This window comes from Xenopus tropicalis, chromosome 5, assembly GCF_000004195.4.
Source record: "Xenopus tropicalis strain Nigerian chromosome 5, UCB_Xtro_10.0, whole genome shotgun sequence".
In the NCBI taxonomy this organism is placed as follows: domain Eukaryota; kingdom Metazoa; phylum Chordata; class Amphibia; order Anura; family Pipidae; genus Xenopus; species Xenopus tropicalis.
The window spans coordinates 90,807,705-90,818,383 of record NC_030681.2 but is presented as its reverse complement, the minus strand read 5'-3'; the positions used below and the strand labels follow the sequence as shown (position 1 = coordinate 90,818,383).

The 10,679-nt window shown below is 41.3% G+C and overlaps 1 protein-coding gene across 8 annotated transcripts in view; it reads right to left on the bottom strand.

Annotated features, from left to right (window-relative positions):
- Nucleotides 1-9,702: 9,702 nt before the first annotated feature.
- Nucleotides 9,703-10,679, bottom strand: part of filip1 (filamin A interacting protein 1) — a 95,836-nt gene continuing 94,859 nt past the window's right edge. For 7 of the 8 annotated variants that reach the window (XM_031902128.1, XM_031902129.1, XM_031902130.1 and 4 more), the window contains one exon: nucleotides 9,715-10,010. Coding sequence is in view for 2 of the 8 variants with exons in the window: in XM_031902129.1 (XP_031757989.1) it covers nucleotides 9,970-10,010 (41 nt within the window). In the remaining 6 variants the exon portion in view is untranslated. Of the gene's footprint in view, nucleotides 10,011-10,679 lie in introns of all 8 variants that reach the window. The other variant, XM_031902131.1, reaches the window with a different exon arrangement.

Here is a 10,679-nt window from a genome sequence, read left to right as displayed (position 1 = left end):
TTTGATTCAGTTGAATGGCTACATTTGGGAAGTCCTTGAGAGGTTTAAAGTGAACATTTACTAAAATGGATACAAGCCCAGACAGACGCGCCACAGTAAATGAAAGTGTCATACTTCTGTTCCCCTTGGGCAGAGATACAAAAAAGAGACTCACATTTTCCCCTCTTCGGTTTGCTTTTCAATTGGCCCATTTGCAATACAAATCCCTGAAATTATGGCCTAGAAGAGGAAAAGATCTTTTTCTTTTCTTTGAAGTTGGCCACACCTTAGAGACAATATGGTCAATCATGATCTTGTGCAATTACATCTCAATTTCCCAAAAAACGTTACACCTGGGCCCTAAACAGAGAGGGACGTGAGTGGAGTTAAGAGGCCTTCGGGGTAGAAGGGGTGGTTAGCTTTAGGGCCGTTCAGACTTTGAGGACTCAGGTGGCAGAATGGCAAAAGTCACTTCTATTTTTGTAGGCACAACAGAGAAATCATCTTGTAGGGGTAGCACTCGTTTAACACATTACTCCAAGAAATTTTGATATGCTATTTAGTTGGGTTATTCTTTCTAAGACCTCAACAGCCCTAACATATACACACATGTGTATGTTACATAAGAGACGGACAGTATGTACATTCTGGCTAATGGCAGAGGGGCTGCTTTAAGATGGCATACTCTGTTACTATTGGGAATATGGGGGTCTGTTGGGCCTCTGTGTGCTTGAAATGTCTGTTATGAGTCTCAATCTGGACCTGGTGAAATCAATTATGCCAGAAATCCTGGGCTAACAATATAATTAAGGAAACCCTTCACTATAGTATAGTCACGGGTCCACAATGTGTAGTAAGTTCCATTAAAGGACAAGGAAAGTCAAAATCTATTAAGCCATACCTCCCAACATTTGAAAACCGAAAAGAGGGACAAAAATATTTTTGACCACGCCCACTTTTGTGGCCACGCCCCAATTAACACACCCCATTGTCTTCCAAAAATACTCCTTTTATATAGTTGAAATGGCGGGATCAGATGCAAATGTGCTATACCCTCATACTGTACTACCTAAGGAAAACAATATAGCAACTCCTACATATAAATACAAATATAGAGAGAAGGCAGTCAGTTATATGTGAGTTCTAACTATCTACCAATTTTGCCCCCCCACACAGGGGAGACTCATACACAGAGCCCCCCATACACAGTACCCTTTATACACAGAGCGCCCCATACACAGTACCCTTTATACACAGTGCCCCCATACAGTGTGCCCCCCATACACAGTACCCTTTATACACAGTGCCCCCCATACAGCGTGCCCCCCATACACAGTACCCTTTATACACAGAGCCCCCCATACAGCATGCCCCCCATACACAGTACCCTTTATACACAGTGCACCCCATGCAGTGTGCCCCCCCCATACACAGTACCCTTCATACACAGTACCCTTTATACACAGTACTCTTTATACACAGTGCCCCCCATACAGTGTGCCCCCCATACACAGTACCCTTTATACACAGTGCCCCCCATACACAGTGCCCTTCATACACAGAACCCCCCCATACACAGAACCTCCCCATACACAGTACCCTTTATACACAGTGCCCCCATACACAGTGCCCCCATACACAGAACACCCCCCCATACACAGAACACCCCCCCATACACAGAGCACCCCCCCCATACACAGAGCCCTTCATACACAGAGCACCCCCATACACAGAACAACCCCCCATACACAGAGCACCCCCCCATACACAGAGCACCCCCCATACACAGTGCCCTTCATACACAGAGCACCCCCATACACAGAGCACCCCATACACAGAACACCCCCCCATACACAGAGCACCCCCCATACACAGAGCACCCCCATACACAGAGCACCCCCATACGCGCTCCGACTCCTTGCGCTGCTTCTCTTCTTATGTGGCTCCTTCTCCGGCGGTCCCAGGTCCTTTTATAAGGTTGCGCCCATGCGTACGTGTGACGTCATTACGCACGGGCGCAACCTTATAAAAGGGCCAGGGACCGCCGGAGAAGGAGCCACATGAGAGAAGCAGCGCAAGGAGTCGGAGCGCTCATCCCGCTGTCGAGGATCGTTCTATGAATGTCCCGCATTTCTGTAATCTATTACGTTTACACATGAGTTTAACAGAGTTTTGTTTAGCCACCCCCCCACTACCCCACAGCATGTCACAGAGTATCCTCCGCCACCCCCCCGTTCACCGCTCAGCTGCCCACACCCTCCCGCTACCCCACAGCATGTCACACAGTTTAGCAGAGTTTTGTATAACCGCCGCTGACAACCCCCGCCGCTCACCGGCCAGTTTTGTAGTTTAGCAGAGTTTTGTATAGCCGCCACCAACCCCCAACTCCCCCCACATGTTCACCGCTCACCTGTCACAGAGCATCCTCTTACACTCGCTTCTCGCTCTCCTGTCGGCAGCGTCGCCGGTGCGTGCGCATGTGCACGCTATGGATCTGGCCAAATTGTCAGTGCAGGAGCGTTGCATTATGGGAATCTTCTCTACCATACCCAGCATTTTTTTTTCCTGTGTGGCTTCTGATCTTCTGAACAGGTGAAGTATGGGGAGACTTAAGGGCACTATTGAGACAACTGAAGGTATGCCTGCAGCTTGAGATCACAATTTAGTGGCACAATTAAAACACCTTTAATTGAATCCTCTAAAACCTATATATATATATATATATACAGTGGTGTGAAAAACTATTTGCCCCCTTCCTGATTTCTTACTCTTTTGCATGTTTGTCACACTTAAATGTTTCTGCTCATCAAAAACCGTTAACTATTAGTCAAAGATAACATAATTGAACACAAAATGCAGTTTTTAAATGAAGGTTTACGTTATTAAGGGAGAAAAAAAACTCCAAATCTACATGGCCCTGTGTGAAAAAGTGATTGCCCCCCTTGTTAAAAAATAACTTAACTGTGGTTTATCAATTTCAATTTTCAATTTCAATATCAATTTCTGTAGTCACCCCCAGGCCTGATTACTGCCACACCTGTTTCAATCAAGAAATCACTTAAATAGGAGCTACCTGACACAGAGAAGTAGACCAAAAGCACCTCAAAAGCTAGACATCATGCCAAGATCCAAAGAAATTCAGGAACAAATGAGAACAAAAGTAATTGAGATCTATCAGTCTGGTAAAGGTTATAAAGCCATTTCTAAAGCTTTGGGACTCCAGCGAACCACAGTGAGAGCCATTATCCACAAATGGCAAAAACATGGAACAGTGGTGAACCTTCCCAGAAGTGGCCGACCGACCAAAATTACCCCAAGAGCGCAGAGACAACTCATCCGAGAGGCCACAAAAGACCCCAGGACAACATCTAAAGAACTGCAGGCCTCACTTTCCTCAATTAAGGTCAGTGTTCACGACTCCACCATAAGAAAGAGACTGGGCAAAAACGGCTTGCATGGCAGATTTCCAAGGCGCAAACCACTTTTAAGCAAAAAGAACATTATGGCTCGTCTCAATTTTGCTAAAAAACATCTCAATGATTGCCAAGACTTTTGGGAAAATACCTTGTGGACCGACGAGACAAAAGTTGAACTTTTTGGAAGGTGCATGTCCCGTTACATCTGGCGTAAAAGTAACACAGCATTTCAGAAAAAGAACATCATACCAACAGTAAAATATGGTGGTGGTAGTGTGATGGTCTGGGGTGGTTTTGCTGCTTCAGGACCTGGAAGGCTTGCTGTGATAGATGGAACCATGAATTCTACTGTCTACCAAAAAATCCTGAAGGAGAATGTCCGGCCATCTGTTCGTCAACTCAAGCTGAAGCGATCTTGGGTGCTGCAGCAGGACAATGACCCAAAACACACCAGCAAATCCACCTCTGAATGGCTGAAGAAAAACAAAATGAAGACTTTGGAGTGGCCTAGTCAAAGTCCTGACCTGAATCCTATTGAGATGTTGTGGCATGACCTTAAAAAGGCGGTTCATGCTAGAAAACCCTCAAATAAAGCTGAATTACAACAATTCTGCAAAGATGAGTGGGCCAAAATTCCTCCAGAGCGCTGTAAAAGACTCGTTGCAAGTTATCGCAAACGCTTGATTGCAGTTATTGCTGCTAAGGGTGGCCCAACCAGTTATTACTTTTTCACACAGGGCCATGTAGGTTTGGATTTTTTTTCTCTCTAAATAATAAAAACCCTCATTTAAAAACTGCATTTTGTGTTTACTTGTGTTATCTTTGACTAATAGTTAAATGTGTTTGATGATCAGAAACATTTTGTGTGACAAACATGCAAAAGAATAAGAAATCAGGAAGGGGGCAAATAGTTTTTCACACCACTGTATATATAAAACATGAAATAATCTGTGGCCGGCACACCCATAAAATTCAAAAAAATCTTTTTATCAAGGTCCTAATGAGGACCGAAACGTTGGTTCTGAACAATGAGTCTTCAATAAAAAGATTTTTTTGAATTTTACGGGTGTGCCGGCCACAGATTATTTCATGTTAAATACTCGAATTTTGGCTGTGCACCCCATAGAATACTAAAGCCTTGGAGTGCAGACACCATCAGGACTGATATATATATAATTGCAACCCCATGTACCTGTCCTGTCAATAACCTCTTACTGGGCTGGTAAGTAGCTATATATAATATAATATTGATAAGTTTCCTTCCAGTGGGTTAGGCTGGCTCAAAAGTTACATTTATGTATTAATCTCCATTCCCCACCTTACACTTATGTAACAGTATCAATTTCAGTTTGTTACAATCAAATTATATAAATTGTGGTTATGAGATTAATCTTTTCTTATAGAGCAGATAATTTATCATAATTCCATAGGGTATAAATAGGCACGTTTATCCCTTTAAATTTGACAAGAAGTTCTAATGATATTGACTGAAGTATCAGACCATACAGACATGTTTGTTACGTTTGTTAAATTTATTAAGCAGTCCTTCACATTGACAGCTTGTGGTGTCATTCAAAAATCACAGTGATTATATTTGCAAGAATGAAGAAAACAGCAGCACTCCGGTTGTTTTGAAAAATGTGAATCTTTGGCACTTAGTAAAGATTCACATTTTTCAAAACAACCGGAGTGCTGCTGTTTTCTTCATTCTTGAATTTATCTGCCCGGGCAGTGGGTACAGCATGCACCTGGGGCTGCAAGAAGCTATTTTCACTGTGTAAGCACATGTTAACCGATTCTATTAGTGATTATATTTGCATTTCCCCACAGCAAATTAACTCACAATAATAAGTGGCAGATCATAGTGTAAGCCCAGCTTTTGTTCAAAAAGTTGTTCCAATTGTGTTTAAATTATACCTTTAACTACTAAACGTGATTTGAGTATACAGGTATGGGACTTGTTATCCAGAATGCTCGGGACCAAGGGTTTTCCAGATAAGGGGTCGTAATTTGGATCTTCATACCTTAAGTCAACTAAAAGATCAATAAACAATTGATTAAACCCAATAGGTTTTATTTTGCATCCAATAAGGATTATTTATATCTAAATTGGGATCAAGTACAAGGTACTGTTTTATTATTACAGAGAAAAAGGAAATCAATTTTAAAAATCTGAATTATTTGATTAAAATGCAGTCTATGGGAGACAGGCTTTCCGTAATTTGGAGCTTTCTGGATAATGGGTTTCCGGATAACAGACCCTATACCTGTACTGTTGTTACACCTGCTAATAGTGCTTTGAAACCAACTTTTTCCTTTATACTATGGAAATCGTTCACAATAAGCCGTGCACTCCATAGAGCTGGGCTTTATGGAAGAGTGGCCAGAAAAAAGCCATTACTTAAAGGTAAAAATAAAAAGGCACGTTTTGAGTTTGCCAAAACACCTGTAGGTGACTCCCCAAATGTATGGAGGAAGGTGCTCTGGTCAGATGAGACTAAAATTGAAATTTTCGGCCACCAAAGAAGATGCTATGTCTGGCGCATACCCAACACATCCCATCACCCCAAGAACACCATCACCATAGTGAAACAGGTGGTGGCAGCATCATGCTGAGGGGATGTTTTTCAGCAGCAGGGACTGGGAAACTGGTCCGAGTCAAGGGAAAGATGGATGGTGATAATTACAGGGATATTCTTGAGCAAAACCGGTGTCAGTCTGCCTTTGATTTGAGACTGGGATGGAGGTTCACCTTCCAGCAGGACAATGGCCTGAAGCATACTGCTAAAGCAACACTTGAGTGGTTTAAGGGGAAAGATTTAAATGTGTCGGAATGGCCTAGTCAAAGTCCAGACCTCAATGCAATTGAGAATCTGTGGTCAGACTTGAAGATTGCTGTTCACATGAGAAAACCATCCAACATGAAGGAGCTGGAGCAGTTTTGCCTTGAGGAATGGGCAAAAATCCCAGTGGCAAGATATGGCAAGCTCATAGAGACTTATCCAAAGCGACTTGCAGCTGTAATTGCTACAAAAGGTGGCTCCAAGGGAGATGGCCCTCCCATAATTCAGAGGTTTCTAGATTTCTGGATAGCCGATATTATACCTGTATATGAAGCAGCATATTTCATAAAAGGTATTTTTTTTTTTTTTTTTTTTTTTTTAAATAGACTAAAAATGTATTGACACAAAACAACATACTAATGGAAGTGTATGAAGGACTTTCCAGACCCTAAATACTAAAAGCAATTGATGGTGGCTGGGGTGTGGCAAGCAGCACATTGCATTAATGCTTTAAAAGCTTAGCAGATAGTAGATGAACCTGTGTTAGATAACTCAGAAAGGCCAATGACACTTTTATGAACTATAAAAGAACTGTTTACATTAGGCTTTATTTAATGAATGATATGAGCGTCTCCTACATTAACTTTCAAGCAGTAAAATGACTAGGAATACATTTTCCATGAACACATATTGCGACTACGTATCAGTCCTACAGGGCCCTCTGAAATTCCTGGACCTCTAGCAGTTGTTTCCCCATTATAGTTACTCCCCTGCTTTTCAGTAAAATACTTCTATAATAGTAGCTAGGTTCAACCTGTTGTCCCAGAAAATCCTACCTCCCTGCTAGCTTACCATTTGTGTAGCACACACACAAGGGGTATGGTATGTCAAATTTTGTGTTCATGGGGGGACCTGTTCTGGTGTTTAATTTTTAGTAAGCCTTAAGATGCAGTTCAACTGCGCAGCTACAGTATGTTTTGATATTTTTCAATTTTAAAGCGGTTTGTTATGGCTGTTTTTGTCTGTTCTTGTAATGGCTGTTTTTTGTGACATTTTGTTCTCTCATGTTAACCAGATGTACTACTTTCTCCAGTTTACTACTGCATACTTTAAAGACAGGTTCCATTTTGTGTATTTGCACAGGTGTCTGAAGGAAGAGAATTTAAGTTGTGGACAGAAAAGTGCACATGGAAATGTTTGAAACCATTTACATTTTAGCGCATCCCGCTGTCCCGGATAGTTCCCTGAATGTCCCGCATTTCCGTAATAGATTACGGAAATGCGGGACATTCATAGAACGATCCGCGACAGCAGGATGAGAGGGCTTAAGCTGAGCGCTCCGACTCCTTGCGCTGCTTCTCTTCTTATGTGGCTCCTTCTCCAGCGGTCCCTGGCCCTTTTATAAGGTTGCGCCCGTGCGTAATGACGTCACACGTACACACGGGGCGCAACCTTATAAAAGGGCCTGGGACCGCCGGAGGAGGAGCCACATAAGGAGAGAAGCAGCGCAAGGAGTCGGAGCTCGTATGGGGGGCTCTGTGTATAAAGGGTACTGTGTATGGGGGGGCTCTGTGTATAAAGGGTACTGTGTATGGGGGGCTCTGTGTTTGGGGGGCACTGTGTATGGGGGGGCTCTGTGTATGGGGGGCTCTGTGTATGAAGGGCACTGTGTATGAAGGGTACTGTGTATGAAGGGCACTGTGTATGGGGGGCACTGTGTATAAAGGGTACTGTGTATGGGGGGCATACTGTATGGGGGGCACGGTGTATAAAGGGTACTGTGTATGGGGGCACTGTGTATAAAGGGTACTGTGTATGGGGGCACTGTGTATGGGGGGCTCTGTGTATGAGTCTCCCCTGTGTGGGGGGGCAAAACTGGTACATAGTTAGAGCTCACTTATAACTGACTGCCTTTTCTCTATATTTGTATTTTATATGTAGGAGTTGCTATTTTGTTTTCCTTAGGTAGTACAGTATGAGGGTATAGCACATTTGCATCTGATCCCGCCATTTCAACTATATAAAAGGAGTATTTTTAGAAAAAAATGGGGTGTGTTAATTGGGGTGTGGCCACAAAAGTGGGCGTGGTAAAAAATTGCCAATTGCCAATTCTTTTTGTCCCTCTTTTCGGTTTTCAAATGTTGGGAGGTATGATTTTACTGACCTATACCACTGTGACTGTCGAGTTCTTACTGTATGACAACAGCATTAGATCAAAAGGTTGGCGGAATCAAAAGTCAAATATCCGAAAAGGAAAACTCTGTAAAAGGTTCTTTAAATTCAAGTAAGGTAAAAATATGTTTGTATTCTTTAAAAAAGTAAAAATACAAAACTATATATCCAATACTTGTTATAAAGCATGTGTTTACAGAGCAAGGAAAGAGTTACTGTATATACTCGAGTATAAGCCTAGTTTTTCAGCACCCAAAATGTGCTGAAAAAGTCACCCTCGGCTTATACTTGAGTCGGGTGCCATGGGTCCCTCTAGACTAGCACCCTCTCTCCTTTGTGTGCAAATAAGGCCACCTGCAACCAGACCCTCCAGCGCCCTGGCCTAGGCTCCCACTAGCAATACTTATTTCCCCTTACATCCCTCCAGGACTGGGCCTGCTGCCAGTTTGCCAATGTGCAATGAGCGTGGGGTAGTACTCATATTGTTTTTGTTGACCCTCTTCTCCGTTTACAGAGCTATTTTACTGTTTTTCTTTGAAATAAATATTGAAAAACATATACCCCACTGATGCCTCAATTAATGTCATTTTATTGGTATTTATTTATTGGTATTTATTTTGCATTTCCCACCCTAGGCTTATACTCGAGTCAATACGTTTTTCCAGTTTTCTTAGGTAAAATTAGGTACCTCGGCTTATATTCGGATCGGCTTATACTCGAGTATATACGGTATAGACAGAGAATAAAGGCTTGGGCTTAGCCACTGATATTTTATTCATACATGGGGTTGAGGATTGGGGGTTGATAGGGACCGTAAGCTCTACTGGCAGGGACCTCCTTCCTGCTGTGTTTCTTACCATATGGCACTTAATCTGTGTATTTATACTTATTCATTGAATTTTTTATAACATGTGCCCTCCCTGTGTGTACTGTTGTACACTGTAAGATTGTATAGTGCTGTGTATTCTTGTAGCGCCTTATAAACAAAGTTATACATACATACATATCTCCAGTGTTTTGTGGAGCATGGCACTTCGCCAGTGCTTATTTGTGTAACAAATGTTGATGTTGGTGCTATAACCAATCTTTATTCAACTAATACTTTCGAATACATTCGAAAACATTTGAATCTTAGATGCTAAAAAAACAGCTGCTAGATATCTGCAAAAAAAATGTACAGGTACCTCTAACAAATATTATTTGGACTTCATCTAATAGTTAGACCTGGCTGATGATTTGATTTTGTCTTCAGTAGTGTATTACAAATGTTTGTAAAAAAAAAATTGTTTTGTAAGTTTTTTTTTTATATTTTGCTTGTTAATTTTAATCACATTAATCATAAAAAAATATAGTTTTAGGCTAAATCACTTTCTATTTATTTTTATTATCTCAGGATACTATAAAATAATTTAAAAAACAGCAAAGACCAAAGTCTTAAGAGTAACAACATCACAATAAAATATAAACCTTTAAGTCAAAATATCTCTGAATGTTCTTAAAGAAACACCTGCAAGAATATTTGCAATGAAAACATATTTCCTCTCGTGAATCAGTAGCATTTAAATCAGGAGAGCTGCTGGATTTCAGTAGAAGTGCGTCAGTTCAGTTGCCTTTCCATGTCATCTAGAGTTCAAGCGTAGCTGATGTATAACTATACTTTCTGGAAAGAAAAGGAAAAGTAGTTTTATAAAGATTTCACTACAGTAACGCTTAGTAGAAATTTAGTTATGCAAAGGACATTTGGAAGGAAGAAATTAATTTCTGTTTTACAGGCTGTTTAAAAACACAAAATGTTTTATATCAATATAGCAAGAAACCGTGGTCAACATAATGGCTTTTCATCTGTCTGCATCAGTCTTTTCCTTGGATGCATTTCTCCACTTGAAGACGTTAACCTTGTAGTTTAGTCTTCTTTAAAAATTTAAAATAAATCCCTACTATTTTTCATGAGTATTAGGGTATAGAGATGCTACATTACTTCCCAATGCCAATAGACCTATTTCCATAAAGGTACAACAGCCCCATTCAAGCCAAACTAACCTACGGGGACCCACCAATACAGCCATCATAGAAAGGGACTTTTACTTTAATAGGAGAGGGCAAAAAAAAAAAAAAAAACCAACAGGCCCCTCTACATTTTTATCCAAACATGGGGTCTTTGCCTTTCTGCATTACCCAGCAACACCCTTTCCTCTAATTAGGGCATAGCAGCATGGGGCATATTTATGAAAGGATAATTAAAGTAGTTCATAATTCGGCAGTGCAGAAAAGAGAATTAAGAGCAGTGAAGTTTTCTTTTCGTAAACTGTGATATTAATAGTACATAGTA